Source organism: Bos indicus, chromosome 17 (genome assembly GCF_029378745.1).
Source record: "Bos indicus isolate NIAB-ARS_2022 breed Sahiwal x Tharparkar chromosome 17, NIAB-ARS_B.indTharparkar_mat_pri_1.0, whole genome shotgun sequence".
Classification (NCBI taxonomy): domain Eukaryota; kingdom Metazoa; phylum Chordata; class Mammalia; order Artiodactyla; family Bovidae; genus Bos; species Bos indicus.
This window is the reverse complement of record NC_091776.1, coordinates 32,449,501-32,467,256: the sequence shown is the minus strand read 5'-3', so window position 1 is coordinate 32,467,256 and position 17,756 is coordinate 32,449,501. Positions and strand designations below refer to the sequence as shown.

Sequence of the window (17,756 nt, the reverse complement as noted above, 5' to 3'; positions counted from 1 at the left end):
ATTACAGTTTCAATTTCCATGCTTGTGATGGGTCTGTTAAGATTTTCTATTTCTTCCTGGTCCAGTTTTGGAAAGTTGTACTTTTCTAAGAATTTGTCCATTTCTTCCACGTTGTCCATTTTATTGGCATATAATTGTTGATAGTAGTCTCTTATGATCCTTTGTATTTCTGTGTTGTCTGTTGTGATCTCTCCATTTTCGTTTCTAATTTTGTTGATTTGATTTTTCTCCCTTTGTTTCTTGATGAGTCTGGCTAATGGTTTGTCAATTTTATTTATCCTTTCAAAGAACCAGCTTTTGGTTTTGTTGATTTTTGCTATGGTCTCTTTTGTTTCTTTTGCATTTATTTCTGCTCTAATTTTTAAGATTTCTTTCCTTCTACTAACCCTGGGGTTCTTCATTTCTTCCTTTTCTAGTTGCTTTAGGTGTAGAGTTAGGTTATTTATTTGACTTTTTTCTTGTTTCTTGAGGTGTGCCTGTATTGCTATGAACTTTCCCCTTAGGACTGCTTTTACCGTGTCCCACAGGTTTTGGGTTGTTGTGTTTTCATTTTCATTCGTTTCTATGCAAATTTTGATTTCTTTTTTGATGTCTTCTGTGATTTGTTGGTTATTCAGCAGCGTGTTGTTCAGCCTCCATATGTTGGAATTTTTAATAGTTTTTCTCCTGTAATTGAGATCTAATCTTACTGCATTGTGGTCAGAAAAAATGCTTGGAATGATTTCTATCTTTTTGAATTTACCAAGGCTAGCTTTATGGCCCAGGATGTGATCTATCCTGGAGAAGGTTCCATGTGCGCTTGAGAAAAAGGTGAAATTCATTGTTTTGGGATGAAATGACCTATAGATATCAATTAGGTCTAACTGGTCTATTGTATCATTTAAAGTTTGTGTTTCCTTGTTAATTTTCTGTTTAGTTGATCTATCCATAGGTGTAAGTGGGGTATTAAAGTCTCCCACTATTATTGTGTTATTGTTAATTTCTCCTTTCATACTTGTTAGCATTTGTCTTTCGTACTGTGGTGCTCCCGTGTTGGGTGCATATATATTTATAATTGTTATATCTTCTTCTTGGATTGATCCTTTGATCATTATGTAGTGACCTTCTTTGTCTCTTTTCACAGCCTTTGTTTTAAAGTCTATTTTATCTGATATGAGTATTGCTACTCCTGCCTTCTTTTGGTCCCTATTTGCATGGAAAATCTTTTTCCAGCCCTTCACTTTCAGTCTGTATGTGTCCCCTGTTTTGAGGTGAGTCTCTTGTAGACAACATATGTAGGGGTCTTGTTTTTGTATCCATTCAGCCAGTCTTTGTCTTTTGGTTGGGGCATTCAACCCATTTACGTTTAAGGTAATTACTGATAAGTATGATCCCGTTGCCATTTACTTTATTGTTTTGGGTTCGAGTTTATACACCGTTTTTGTGTTTCCTGTCTAGAGAATATCCTTTAGTATTTGTTGGAGAGCTGGTTTGGTGGTGCAGAATTCTCTCAGCTTTTGCTTGTCTGAAAAGCTTTTGATTTCTCCTTCATACTTGAATGAGATCCTTGCTGGGTACAATAATCTGGGCTGTAGGTTATTTTCTTTCATCATTTTAAGTATGTCTTGCCATTCCCTCCTGGCTTGAAGAGTTTCTATTGAAAGATCAGCTGTTATCCTTATGGGAATTCCCTTGTGTGTTATTTGTTGTTTTTCCCTTGCTGCTTTTAATATTTGTTCTTTGTGTTTGATCTTTGTTAATTTGATTAATATGTGTCTTGGGGTGTTTCTCCTTGGGTTTATCCTGTTTGGTACTCTCTGGGTTTCTTGGACTTGGGTGATTATTTCCTTCCCCATTTTAGGGAAGTTTTCCACTATTATCTCCTCAAGTATTTTCTCATGGTCTTTCTTTTTGTCTTCTTCTTCTGGAACCCCTATGATTCGAATGTTGTAGCGTTTAATATTGTCCTGGAGGTCTCTGAGATTGTCCTCATTTCTTTTAATTCGTTTTTCTTTTATCCTCTCTGATTCATTTATTTCTACCATTCTATCTTCTAATTCACTAATCCTGTCTTCTGCCTCTGTTATTCTACTATTTGTTGCCTCCAGAGTGTTTTTAATTTCACTTATTGCATTATTCATTATATATTGACTCTTTTTTATTTCTTCTAGGTCCTTGTTAAACCTTTCTTGCATCTTCTCAATCCTTGTCTCCAGGCTATTTATCTGTGATTCCATTTTAGTTTCAAGATTTTGGATCAATTTCACTATCATTATTCGGAATTCTTTATCTGGTAGATTCCCTATCTCTTCCTCTTTTGTTTGGTTTGGTGGGCATTTATCCTGTTCCTTTATCTGCTGAGTATTCCTCTGTCTCTTCATCTTGTTTAAATTGCTGAGTTTGGGGTGTCCTTTCTGTATTCTGGCAGTTTGTGGAGTTCTCTTTATTGTGGCGTTTCCTCACTGTGTGTGGGTTTGTACAGGTGGCTTGTCAAGGTTTCCTGGTTAGGGAAGCTTGTGTCGGTGTTCTGGTGGGTGGAGCTGTATTTCTTCTCTCTGGAGTGCAATGAAATATCCAGTAATGAGTTATGAGATGTCTATAGTTTTGGGGTGACTTTGGGCAGCCTGTATCTTGAAGCTCAGGGCTGTGTTCCTTTGTTGCTGGAGAATTTGCTTGGTATGTCTTGCCCTGGAACTTATTGGCCCTTGTGTGGTGCTTGGTTTCAGTGTCGGTATGGAGGCATTTGATGAGCTCCTCCTTTCGAAGAGTTGGGTTGCTTTTCTGGGTGCCTGATGTCCTCTGCCGGCATTCAGAAATTGTTTTGTGGAATTTACTCGACGTTTAAATGCTCTTTTGATGAATTTGTGGGGGAGAAAGTGTTCTCCCCGTCCTACTCCTCCGCCATCTTGGCTCCTCCCCTCCTCTGCTCTTTAAATGCCTGTCATACCTCATCATACTTTGATCTGCACTTGCTAGAGAATATTATGGTGAGCCTGTGATGTGAGCCTTCTTAGAATTTTTTGTCCTTTATTCTACTTAAACTGCACAGCATCTCTCTGAGACATGCATTAGAAGCTTCAAACTGGCTAAGTATGGAAGTCAGGAAAATTCACCAATAACCTCAGCCATAAAGACATCACAAGTATTTCCAGAAAGCACTCCTGTTCACCTTTGCAGGGCTGTAGTGGGTGATTCCCAGAACAGTGACTGCTTTCTTTTTACCCTTCAGATTATCATTCAACTCTCACCCACTGGCACAAACTGAACCTCAGTCCTGCTGGAAGGGAGTCTGGAAAGATGATAGTTTTCTAACTTCCAGCCCCGACAGTATGGAAAGATACAAGTGAATCTGAGTGTCAACAGATAATGTCTGACATAGAAAGATCTTATTATTGCTCCTACTTTACACTGTAGGAAGCTGAGCCTATGCTCTGGTGACTCTAGGGACGGAGCTGCCAAAGCTGGATCACAACCATCATAACCTCTTTTTGTAAGGAAGTCATTTGAAGTAATGTATTAATTTTACATACTGTCCCTCCTCATAGCTCACTTCAGTTTCCATTTGCATAACTGTGGATAATCCAGTTGATCAGGGGTGATATAAATAAGCATGCAGTTGAACACTTCATGTAAATCTTGTATTTTTTATTTAATATAATTCTTTGTTTCCAAATTCTATATATATAGGCCATCCAGCAAAACAGGCAGTTAAGTAAAGTCTGATAGTTTTATTTCTTTGTTTTGTTATGCATTTCTTTGTACTATTTTGATATACAAACAGTATATCAAAAATCATGGTGACAAATTGTTAATCCACACACTAAATTAGAAATGCATTGTTTAAATGTATTAATACATATTTATAATACATATTTAATGTTGTTTGGAGAGGTAATCCCTCAAATATCATTTTGAGTTCCTTTTCTTCCAGCTAGTCTTTACCAGGTAACCTGACTTAGAAATGTAGAGCTAATGCACTAAAATGTCTTAAAGAACCAATCAAAGCTAATAAGCCATAAGACACAATTCATACTGAAGCACAAGTGTACCTCACAGAATGAATTTTTAAATATTCATTCTGGTTAAATTTTACTTCTGTTAACATTAAGTACTATAGTGAAGCCATCTTCAAAGTCTGTATGTATTCAGATATTTTTTGGATCATCAGAATTCTTTCAAAGCACCTATATTTTCCTACTCTATTTTTGTGGACTTTCACTACAATTTTTTCAGTGATTCTTAAAGTCTGTGGTATTACAAATTGGAGCTGTGAGAGTTTATGAACTTCCTGCTTAAAATAATTCCCAGCCACTGCCCCATCTCTGTCTTAAACACACACACACACACACACACAACTGAATATTTCATGTGAAGTTAGAAATTGTGCTAAAGATTAGAAAAGTAAATGTTTATGAATTGAGGGAAGCTGAGAGACTTACCCTAAGCATCCCTCACAGGGAGTGGTTAAATGTTAGCTCAACAGGGAATTTTTGTGTAGAACATCCTGTAAAGATGCAAGTATAAAAATGAAAATTGTGGAATGATTACAACAAAAAGATATGAAGAGATATAGTTATTATTCCTATTGCCATAATATTCCTGATATATTTATTTTTTTATTTTCAGGTTTGTGATGATAGGGTCACATCATATACATGGAATAAGAATACTTTTATTTAATGAATTTAGAGAACTTTAGAGAAAACAAATTTGTTTGTATACCTTGTTTCTCAGATCAGTTTTTCTTTGTTACTAGAAAAAGAACCAAAAAGAAACTGAAAAAAGAAATAGTGAGACTTCATCTTCCATTACAATCACTTCATTTCATTGTTAAGAGCATTTTCTTATAATTTAATTTTATATCACTCAATGGGGCTTTGATTAGCTAGACATAGAGTATGTTAGACAAGATGAATACATTATAGCATAGTATAGAACATCTGAAAAATTAAGGTCTATATTTTCACAAAGCTTAATAGTATAAGAAATTGAATCAACTATCAATATGCCCCAGTAAATCAAAAGAAAATATCTTTCATTTTATTTATGCCTCAGAAGTTCAGGGAATCCTGGAGGAAAACATCAGTCTAACTACAAACCTAGTATTTCATTTCCTGTACAAATGAAAGTTTCTTGTGTTTACTAGAACACTAATTAGAAAGTACAATTATAGCCAGTAGCCACATAGCATTTGTCTTCCTGCTCCCAGGTTTTCTGTTTTCAGCACACCCTGCATTCAATCCTTCATAGTAATGAATGACATTAGAGAAGGCAGCATGGATATGGAACTTATTTCCAAATCTGGGTCTCTCTTAACAGAATTAGTTCAGAGCCCCTTTACCCTTTCCTCTTCACTTTCACACATCTGGATGCATTTTAGGTGTGTATTTGGAGTAATTCCAGGAGTGTATTCCCAGAGGGGGAGGTTTTTCTATGCTCTCTAGTAAGTCCTGATATTTCAGGGGAGGATGAGATTTGTCCATTCATCACTTTTATGTCACTTGACAGTATAAAAAGGAATTTTTTTCCAGGCCTGTAAAGTTATTTACAGGTCGCGCATAGTAATTTTACCAAGAAACTTGGCAAACATTTGCTTTCACAAAAATGGGAGTTGTAACTAAGAGTCATTCTTTCAGAAATCACAGCAGTCATATTTTAACGTTGTCAATGATCATGTGACCTGGAAACCAAAGAGTATAAACAAACTTTACTGGCTAGATATGAAATGAAAATTTCTATGAAATGCAGAAGAGTTGTTCATAGAAGACTGGTAAAGAGCTCAGTTCTTATTTTGATTTTGTTTCCAAGAGTGGAATTACACAATTTACCTCAAATGATACATTAACTCTATTAAAACATTAATAACAGGGTCTATTAGTCTAGAAACTTCTAATTTCTATGGAAAGTCAATTTGTATTAGTAAACATCATAGATATTATGTGTATCGTTATATAATTATTTGTAGTCACATTTAGATCATATTTGTATATGTTTTAAAATATAAAGGAAGACAGTTTTTTTTTCCTTTTTGCCTTTAATACTAGCAACCCTTATTTAAGCATAATATTTTGCTTTGTTTCCACATGAAAAACCATAATACTAATTGATCAAGAAATTTAGATGAGCTCTTTTCATAGTGCCTTTCATAATAATAGGAAACATTTACATCTCATGCAAAAAAACAACTACTTTCTACCAAAATAATAAAAAAGCTTATAAGCATAAACATTCAGAATAAATAGCATGTATATATTATGGAATTATATTTGTTAAGAAAATAGTCAGTTTAAATAAAAATGGACTTTATTAGTTCCACATGGTTTTCCTTCTTCTCTGTCTATAAATACAAGAGATGGAAAAATATTATTTGTGGTATCTGTTAATAACATATGGTCTTCCCTGGTGGCTCAGTGGTAAAATTCCTAAATGCCAATGCAGGAGACTTGAGTCTCCTGGTTTGATTCCTGGGTCAGTAAAATCCCCTGGAGGAGGAAATGGCAACACACTCCAATGTTCTTGCCTGGGAAATCTCATAGACAGAGGAGTCTAGCAGGCTATAGTCGATGGAGTCACAAGAGAGTCAGACATGATTTAGCGACTAAACATCTAACATACATGAGCTAAGCTATTAAATTGAAGCCTACACAAACTATGGGATATCAGAAATCATAGCTCCATTGGGTGGCTAAATTTAACAAGTTAGAATAAATTTAGGTCAACTTTCTCTAAGTGTTAGTCACTCAGTCGTGCCCAACTCTTTTGTGACCCCATGAACTGTAGCCCTACCAGGGTCCTTTGTCCATGGGATTTCCCAGGCAAGAATACTGGAGTGGGTTGCCATTTCCTCCTCCAGGGGATCTTCCTGACCCAGGGATTGAACCTGGTCTCCTGAAGGAGATCCTGCATTGGCAGGCAGGTTCTTTACCACTGAGCCACTTGGGAAGCCCTAAACTTTCTCTAATGTAACATTAAAATATGCTATTGGAACAAGTGAAACTTGAATACATATCCTTGTGGAAAAGATCATAGATGATCACATCATATTCGATTTATGTTCAACATTTCATCATACCTTCTGCCCCAGAACATGAAGACACATGCTAAATTTCTCCTGTAAGTTTAAACTGTAATCTTGATAAGTTTGAATATACCTTTGCCTCCTGTTATGCGTTCATTTTCATCTTTAGCAATTCCTCTTCTCCATGTGCTAGGAGCTTACATCTCCTGAAGCTATCTATAATAAATAATGAATATCAACACCGTTAATTGATGAATATCAAAGCAATGAGATCAGTTTATTCCTCTAAACAGCTGCTCTGACAGTTAACATATCTTAATAGAAAAAGACTCCTTGAGTTCAAGAGACATAAATGCCTCTCTTTGTGCAAGCCCCATCAGCATATTTCAAGCCTCAAGGCAATGGCAAATATTGTTAATTGACTTGCAGCACTAAGTTAATGATGCAAGATTTTGTTTCACAGTGCACAACACAGCAGATTGTTTGTACAAGAAGCATGTTAGAGTAATTCAAACTGCAGCATTCTCTGATACTCATTATGCCATCAACACTAACATTTAAGTAGGTAAATGTGTGCAGAACAATACAAAATTTGTTGCTGACTTCGAATTGGGTAATAGAGCATAAACTTTCCAAGCCCTTGAATAATGCATTTAAAGGCTTTATGTTGATTCAAAGTAAAATTAGGACCTCTCTCCGTCACATAAACAAAAAAAGTTTTTTTAATAATAACTTAAATTGCAACATTGAGTTTCAAACTGTATCTTTAAATGTAGTATGGCAAGCTCTTTGATAATAATTGTAAAATAAAAATACTACTCATTAAATAGAGTACTCAAACTGGATTTTAATGGTAAATAATTTACCATTATTTTGGTAAATACATACTCTAACACCATGCTCTAATACCAACAAATAAGGCTATTTTACCCAAACTCAACATTAAATTCATTTGTACAACCTGTAGAAAAGTTATTTCTTAAATTTTTGACGAATAAGAAAATAAAACTCTGGCTTAAAGTAAACTGTCAAATAAAAGACTGAATTTTTTTTCTCCAGCCAGTGTGTATTTATATTGTTTACTTAAAGAATCAAATTCTACTGATAGTTCAGTTTAGCTTTTAAAAGATCCATTCTCGAACTAGCATTTTCTGTTTGTATCTGCTTCTATTTAGGTAGTCACTGTACGTTTTAATACATGAGTAAGTCTTTATTTTGAGGTTTCTTTCCACATCTCACTTTGGACTAACAGAAATAATTTATAGTTTGAATTAAACTCAGATGTCTTTGTTAAAATCTTATTTTGTAAGGGGTAAATAAGAGAACTAATTTATATAATTTTTAAAAATTTCTTTGGTTATTTTTTTTTTAAACCAAAATTTAAGGTGGTCTTTTCCAACAGGATTCAAACAAGTTGAGATTTGTAGGATCAATGATTGGGTTTTAATACTCATACATTTTTCTTGGAGAGAACATATGTCAAAATATTTGAGTAAGTGAACATGGCTATCCACCCTAAAGTGGTTAGCCTTTGTTCCCCATTTCCAGTCTTCAAGAAGTAAAGTTTGTGATTTTTGTAACCTACATATATCTGTTTACAATATGAATGTTTACTAACCGTACCTACAAAGAATATTAATCTATAGCTTTATTACTTGCTACTTTTAACACAGCTCTAAAATAAAGTTTCTAAAAAAAAGAAAGGAAAAGAATAAAAATTCTTAATGAGTGTCATAGCATATGTGAGGAAAAAAAATGGATGTGACTTTCTTAATACTAACTAGATAATGAATAGTATAGTCAATAGATCTTATTTTATTTTCTATTGAGTGACACAGATACTGTATTAGGGGAAAAAATACACTTCTCTAGAACAATCTGTGACAAATCCACTTAGAAAACACTAGAGAAAAGAGTTCTCCCATGACAGAGCAGCTCTCTGATGAGATAGTTTGTATGAGTTTAGAATAAATTTGTCCTCCCTGTTTTTCCAGTATGACCCATTACAAAAATACTTAACACTTCATTTCTGTGCTTCTAGATTGGTAACTTGTTTATTTTTCATTATTTCCCCTTAAAATAGGAAGGTATTCTGAAATTGTACTGTTTTGTCTTGCAAGATGTGGTTCCCAAATTTATTTATAAAGGAAAAATGTTGTTTATGACACTATGATATGGAGAATTATGTTCAGTTAGCAGTGTCATCAAACCTGACTCCCTTAAAATTTCAAACCGGACCAAGTGTGGCTACATAATCAAGACACAATATCAGAACTAAATTAAATAAAAACTTTGTGTTCCAAGCATATTTATTAATTTATTATGATGAAATAGATTATGCACAACATTGTCTAGTTGTGTAGATAAAACTACATGCTTTCATGAGACATTTAATAAAGGCATTAGTGCAGTCATGCTGGGAAGTAGGAAATAGCTTTTCAGAAATAAACTCTCCCTCCTACCAATGAATGGAAATTAAGAACTCTAAGAAATATTTAATTTCTTGGGAAATTAAGAAACATCTGATTTCATTTCTTAAGATTGGAAAACTAAAAACTACTCTAACAAATATGATATTATAATAATCTACAGTTACAGAGTAGTGGTATTATAATAAATTTATATTCGCATAAAAAACCCATACACCATCACAAGAATAACAAAACACAGATGGGACTAGCCTTATACCTTAAATTTTGCCTACTAAGTGATTAATTATTCGATCATAGCTGTCTGAAACCTAGATTTCGGAGCAGACCTACAATGGTCGATATCATAGTTTTATAATTTTTTAGGCAAGGGATTACCCTCCAAAAACCTCTTCTCCTCCACCTGTGAAATACAAATGTTTCCTATTGTATGGATCAATTTTTCCCACTAAAATGGAGATACCATGGAAAGACATTGTCTACTTTTTGACTGTTACACCTTCATCTTTTAGCATGCCTGGCCCATAATAGACATTCAGTCAATATTAACTGATTCAGTGAACAAAACAATGCATGAAAAGTCTTTATACACTGAAATATATGCTGATTAGGTGTTATTATTTTAGAAAAAAAGACAAAGCATACATACGTAATCTATAGTTAAAAATAAATCTTCCTAAGCATTTGAAAATGTTTGATGGGTTTTTATTACTTTTGATTCTGCTTTACAACATGTGTGTCAAAGTTAAGGAATATTTCTCGAGAATGAAAGAATTGTAATTTGGCAAATAAGCTAAATGAGATTCATTCCTACCTTTGAAAAATCTGTGTTAAGGAAGTCTCTATGGTGAAAATTATAATGTAAAAGTTTCAGCTTTCTAGTTATACTATATAAAAAATGAAGTGGCATCGACAAGAGAAAATAAATTCAGTGAAAACATTTAAATATGTTCACCATTTGTGATTTCCCTGAAAACAGTAGTTCTTTCCAAGATAATTATGCAAATTCCTTGCTAAATATTACAATGCACATCTTTACAACGGGGCAACTAAATAAGACTGAACTCTAATACAATATTCCAATGTCCTCATGACAAGTATACTGTTCTTGTATTTCTTTTCTCCAACGATAGGATCTCTCAGGATACATTATTACATATGGTTATGCAGAAATGGTGTTAATGTATTTATGTACATTTTTTTAAATGAATTTGATACTTTTCAGGGAAAATGTGTGAATCTTCAGTCAATTACTGTGAATGTAACCCCTGCTTTAATGGTGGTTCCTGTCAAAGTGGTGTGGAGTCCTACTATTGTCATTGTCCGTTTGGTAAGTATAATTTAGTTGTTGGTACAAAATATCAACCTATTTTGGCAGAGTTTAGTATTGTTTCATTGTGTCATAGAGTGACTAAGAAAACATTAATAGTTTCACACAGGAGGTTTTATTAAAGGAAAATCTCAAAGGTTTAATATTTTCTAAGTTAATTATGGAAATACCATTGAATATATTGTTTTGATCCTTACTAGAAAAATAATCTGTCCAAGATAATTAAATCTGAGGTTGTTTCTTCAGGACATTTCCTCACAAAACCTCATGAATGTCTGCTTTTTAGCCTAGAGCCTATCAAATGAAACATCCTTTAAGTGCAATTTAACATCATTCTCTACTAAAATCTTTGAGAATAGTTGAAACATTTTGTTTTGCTTTTGGTTTTTTTTTACATTTGTTTTTTGCATTAATTCAGCCTTTTCTGTTAGAAGGATTTGGTAACTTGACATACAGTTTTTATATAGGCTTTGTAGATAATATCATGTAACTAATCAAAATTCAGAATAATGTATTCTGTTAAGGAAGAAAATTGCTAAAGAGAATTTTTTTTGTATACATACATATTTATTCATCATAGCAGAATGAATTAAAAGATTCCTTCCAGGTCTCACCCAAATGTTACCCAGCCCTGGGACAGCCAAGAACTATGAGAACAGCTTTGCAGGAAGCTTTTAACTTGGTTTGTTTCTTAGGTTGGTGATTATTCCATTTATTTAAAGGCTGCTTTACTCTACAATATAGTATTCATCTCTAGAGGTCCTGCAGGTAGTTAAGATACTGTCTATTTTCCATAAGAAAGAGAGGAAATGATTTTTTTCTATTTTTTTATTGAATATATTTATTACAGCGTTACATCGACCTGAAAAATGAATTTCAATGTATAGTAGAGAAGAGAACTTAAAAAGAATCTGATGTTTCTGTGCTGTGCTTAGTCATTCAGTCGTGTCCGACTCTTTGCAACCCCATAAACTGTAGCCTGCCAGGCTCCTCCATACATGGAATTCTGTAGGCAAGAATACTGGAGTGGGTTTCCATTCCCTTCTCCAGGATGTTTCCCAACCCAGGGATTGAACCCAGGTCTCCCCATCTGAGCTACCAGGGAAGCCCATAAATACTGGAGTGAGTAGCGTGTCCTGGAGAAGCCAGGGGATCTTCCCAACCCCAGCCCAGGAAATGAACCAGATTACTGACAGATTATTTGCAGACAGATTACTTACCAGCTGAGCTACAGTAATCAGTAAATGTAGCAATAATTCATTTCCAAGTAATTCCATGACTATCCAGTTTTGCTTTTCTAGAACGCAACATCAAAAGCATGATAAAGGGAAACAGAATATGAAAATATCTAATTGTAAGCCTTGTATTTTAGCAATGGTTCTGAGGCCTGGAAATTGAGGGCTTTGTCTATAGTCAAACAAAGAAAATTAAAAAAAAAAACTATCATAAAATGATATAGTGACTATAACACAATTTTATTTTCAGTCCAGGATGATGTTCACAGTATCTCTTTAAAAATATATGTATATATCCTTGAGATTCTCACCAATAATGCACTTGAAGCATTAAAAGGCAGATCATGTTCAAAATAACCACAATGTTACATCTCCTAAAATTTATTTCTTTCAATGATCTCTTTAAAAACAAAAACAAAAAAAAACTTTTATGTTGGAATATATTTGATATTGTGTTAGTTTCAGGTGAACAGCAAAGTGATTCAGTTATGCACATACGCATTATCTATTTTTTTTAACTTCCTTTTCTATTAGGTTGTTACATAATATTGAGCAGAGTTCCCTGTGCTATACAGTAGGTCCTTGTTGGTTATCCATTTTAAGTAAATTTAAATTTTAAATTTCTGCAGATAACCACAATCAAATGTCATGGTTTAACTTGTGTTTTGGAAGGAAAGATAAAGGGAATGGAGTGGGAAAATTATTTTTAAGTGACTGAATAAAGCTTTTTACATTAAAAAAAATTCCTTTGTACTTCATGTGTACATATGAGGATATAATATAGTTGATAATAAATGAAAACAAATTGTTGCTGCAGTACAGCTGATACAACAGTCATTGCCTTTTGGGTAGAAGGGTTTTGGGATTCCAAGTAAACCGTCTCCTCACCATACCAGAGATCCTCAGGGGCAAAGGACTAGCAAAATAATATAAATTAAAATAGAGACAGATCACATGTACTGGCAGTGTGCATTTATGCCCCTATTCCTTCCAGTGGAAAAGGCAAAAGAAACATTATTTAAACTTGCATATTGTCAGCTGGAAACCGAAGCCTTACAAGAGAAAGCAAAGCAAAACAAAAAACCTTGAAACAATACAGATTTGAGAAAAAAGAAATCGAATTAAAAGAAAAAAGTAGTATAAATTGAATATAGGTGAAACATACAAATAAAAATGGCAAATGAAATACTTCAAACAAATAGCTGGAAGTAGTTACATGTGAATCCTATAAAACAACATCTTAACTATAATTTTGAAGTTGGAAAAACTTTTGCACTGTTTACCTTCTCATAGGCAAAAGAGCTGTTGTTTAGACTTAATTTTTTTATAAGCTTATGTTTTAGAAAGAATATATAAGTACTTAAGACTTTGTAAGAGAGCCTATATAGTTATGTTTAAATATGTGTATAGCTTTGTATACACTTGATATTTCTTATTAAAGTAATTTGAATAAATTCTTTTGATCTTTATGTAGCATCTTTAAATAGCATTCCATTTGTAAAGCCACTTTTGAATCCTCATTAAGATGATTTCAAAGACAAAAATTTACATTTCTCTAGAAATGATAATAAAAATCCTTAAGAAAATAATATATTCTATAAAAAATACTATCATGTTTGAAAGTACAGTATCAATTTAAATAAAATATAGAACATCTTCCCTGTAACCTATATTCAAATTTTAAGTATACTTTCATAGATTTATTAGAACTTAATCATAAGAGACCTAAGGGAACAACTGAAAATGTCTCTTTAACAATCTACTTCATTTTGTATGCCTTATTTTTCCTTTGTATTTAACTTTGATTACTCTTTCTGCACATTTAAATAATCTGTATATAATTAAATATATATTTTATATAAACTTGAAATTTTATTCTATATAAAATTTATATGATAGATATATTTATGACATACACAAATAAACATATGCCATATATAATATCAGTTCAGTTCAGTTCAGTCACTCAGTTGTGTCTGACTCTTTGCAACCCCATAGACTATAGCACACCAGTCTTCCCTGTCCATCACCAGCTCCCAAAGCTTACTCAAACACATGTCCATTGAGTCGGTGATGCCATCCAGCCATCTCATCCTCTGTCATCCCCTTCTTCTCCCAGCTTCAATCTTTCCCAGTATCAGGGTCTTTTCCAATGAGTCAGTTCTTTGCATCAGGTGGCCAAAGTATTGGAGTTTCAGCTTCAGCCTCAGTCCTTCCAATGAATATTTAGGACCGATTTCCTTTAGGATTGACTAGTTAGATCTCCTTGTACTATATATAGTATATATGATATATATAATACATATAATTCTGATAATTTTTTGTGTTAATTATTAAAAATAAATTATATAGATTTCCTACTCATTTAAAATAAATATTATCTCAGCCTTTACAGAAAAAAGATAAATGACACAAGGAAATTCTAGGCGATTTTAATTTAAAGAACATTTGGATATAAAATGTAGCATAGTCAAAACAACCAGATGATCAGTAGATCTGGCCTCAAATTTTGGCTCTGTTTCTCATGGTTCCATGACCTTGGACAAGTTTTAAGTATTCTATAAAATGATGACATTGATTTCTTCTAGCAGAACAATTCCCTGAATCTAAATTTAATGCATTTACATGAGATGTAAGCCAAAATGAAGGAATGAAACCTTTGCAAGTTAATATGAATTATGATGTATTGGCATGGGTTAATTTTCCGATCATTTGCTACAGTCTACTAATATTTGTGGGAAAAGAATTTTGGCTTAGCATTGTAGCATCAATAAAACTCATTTTTCAAGTTTGAAAAAGAACCAGCACAAACAAGTGGGAATGCTGAATTTCAGAAAAACAGAAAGCTATTTCAAAGTAGCTGCTGTAAATCATACCCAAAGAGGGTATAAAACAAAAAAAAAAAAAAAAGAGAGAGAGAGAGAGAGATAAAAACTTATTTTCATCTGTGAAAGCAATGATTCCTTTTCTTAATTTTTTGACTCAAAAATACCAGGAGTGCAGGAACTAATTTTGTTTTTAGTCAAAAACAAATTTACAATCCTTAGTTGAATTAAAATTGTTTTCAAGAATTGTGTATTATGAAGGAAGTAACTGGGTTGAAAATGACAGCATATTGAACTTTAAAAAGATTGACAAAATCACTTTGAATGTTTTCCAGGAAAGAAACCTCTTCAGACATATTCCATTCCACTAATTCTATTTTTACAAAATAAGGCATAGTTAGATTAATTAGGATGTGTTTCCTAATTGGCCAAAGAAAAACAATTTTACCAGTTTATCATTTCTTATATGCTTTTGAAATCTTTTTTATTTCTATTTCAATTAAATTTAGACAGTATTCTTTGGAGAGTAATAAAAATTTGTTAAAAGTATAACCTATTATTGTAACTTTAAAACATTTTAATAAAAGTCATATAATAAAACTTTACTTGAATGTGATATGTCAAAATGTTAATTTTCCCATCTACAGGTGTCTTTGGAAAACACTGCGAGTTGAATAGTTATGGATTTGAGGAGTTATCATACATGGAATTCCCCAGCTTGGATCCCAATAACAACTATATTTATGTCAAATTTGCAACTATTAAAAGTCATGCTTTATTACTTTACAACTATGACAACCAGACAGGGGATCGGGCTGAGTTTCTGGCCCTTGAAATTGCTGAAGAAAGGTTAAGATTCTCTTATAATTTAGGCAGTGGTACCTATAAACTCACCACCATGAAGAAGGTGTCAGATGGACATTTTCACACTGTGATTGCCCGGAGAGCAGGAATGGTAAGATATTCACTCCGCATTAGAATTTGCTTTATTGTTGTATATCCAGTCAACCAGGCTGGAAACTTGAAATGTTAAAGCATGAATTGTGGTTCAAATTAAGTTTAATTGTACATGTTCGCTTAGAGAAAAATCTCCTGGAGAGCAGGGATTTAGAAAATTGCAGTGTCTCTGATTATTGATGTACCCAGTCATATTGAATCTGACAGAATTAGAACAAACATGGATTCTGGTGATATACATAAATTGGTGCTTATATTAGCCATAGTGATTTTCTAACACTGAGAGTTGAAGCTAATGGAGTTTAGTAGATCACAACCCTCCAAGCTATATAAGGTGTCCATATTGCTAAGATGTTATCCATGGGCTCTTGTGTAGAATAGAGGATTTTACCTGATGACCTCCAAGGTCACCTTAAACTTCATGAGCATTCTTTGATTTTATCAAAGAAGGACTTGAGAGCAAGAGGGAGGACAAAGAAAGAGGCACCATGAGATATACCCAACAGGAAAGAGAAAAAAGCTAGTTCAGTTAATTTGTAATGGATCACCACACTAATCAGGTTTTAGTGGAGTGGGGGTGTGGGGGCGGGGGGCGGAATCCCTTGTCATTATTTCTTCAGTCAGAGGAAAAAATTCCCTCTATTTCGGAATACATCCAAAGTAGGGCCCCTACTGGATTTTGAATCTGCTGCTTTCTACGTTTCAAAAGGATTTTGTTGGAAACTGGCAAAATCATTAACTTCTCAGATCTGAATCATTGCAAAGACAGGATAAAAACATCTCAATTTACAGCAGTACTGGTAGAAAAATTCAACAGTAAAAGAGAAGGTGCATTTAACTCTGAAGATGAAATTGAATGAGTTTTTATTCAAATAAAATTTTCCCTCAAGTATTTTTCCTTTGAGTTGTGTCACCAAGCTTTTAGAAAATAAGAAAAATATGTTAAGTATTAACATTGCTGAAAATATGATGCCATATGCAAGTTTTCCTAATTAAAGCATTCGTAAATGTCCACGTGACTCTAGCTTATGATAAGTTTAGGAATCTCTAGAATGGATGGGTACTTTACATAGCATACATAGAGATGTGTTACCATTTTGTCTTAGAAATAAACTGAAAGGAAATGTGCTTAAATTAATAGTCAAAATAAGCATATATTGTATTATGAAAACCTAATACCTCTTCTGAGATTGAATGTCACTCAGTTTTATAGATCACTGGAAGAATTAACATTTAAAATAGTTAACTAAAAAAGGCATGAAAGTCTTTTTTTTTTTTATTTTTAAAGTATTTTATTATATTTTAAAAAAGGCCATATTTACAGTCACAAAAAAGGCTCCTGAGAACACTTCAAGGAATATAAAAATAATCTATATTAACAAGTCTGCTATCCATACACACTGCGGCATGAAAGTCTTGACATAAAATTGAGAATGTAAATGTTTCCTAAAATTGATAGTATTGATGATAATTTCTTTGAGAAGGTGGCAAGAAAGAAATTTACACAGTTTATGAGAGTTTACTCTATGAAGTTTATAATCAGTTACAGTAATTAACTTATAGGAAAAATTTTTTAATAGTTTAGCCAGTAATATTTGATGCACAGTAAGTATAAATCAGCCCTATTTATTATTTCTGAAATGTGAAGTATTTAAGATCTACTTTTGCAAATCCCACCTAAATATATATCTTTATGGTCAGTCTCACAAAATCATCTGCGATATTGATAAAAATGTGATACTCAAGAAACAAATCATTTCCATACATAATGAAAGACAGGAAACCTGATTCTTTTGCATTTAAGTCGAAGGTAATGTTAGTTAACTTGCTTAACCACCCTGTTTTATGTTTCCTCCCTTTGCTTTGCTTTAGTTAAAATTTACCTCAAATGACAATCCTTCTTATAAATGCTTTCATAGTATTTATTTTTCTTCTCTAGAAGTGGAGAAAGTTGGATTAGTCTTGTCCTATGGTATTCAAGTA

General features: G+C 33.1%; 1 protein-coding gene across 2 annotated transcripts in view; it reads left to right on the top strand.

The window, feature by feature from the left end:
• The window catches only part of FAT4 (FAT atypical cadherin 4), a 190,843-nt gene that overhangs the window by 147,553 nt on the left and 25,534 nt on the right, over positions 1-17,756 (top strand). For both annotated transcript variants that reach the window (XM_019977566.2, XM_019977565.2), the window contains exons 10-11: positions 10,652-10,756; positions 15,464-15,771. In XM_019977566.2, coding sequence (XP_019833125.2) covers positions 10,652-10,756; positions 15,464-15,771 — 413 coding nt within the window. The remainder of the gene's footprint in view (positions 1-10,651; positions 10,757-15,463; positions 15,772-17,756) is intronic.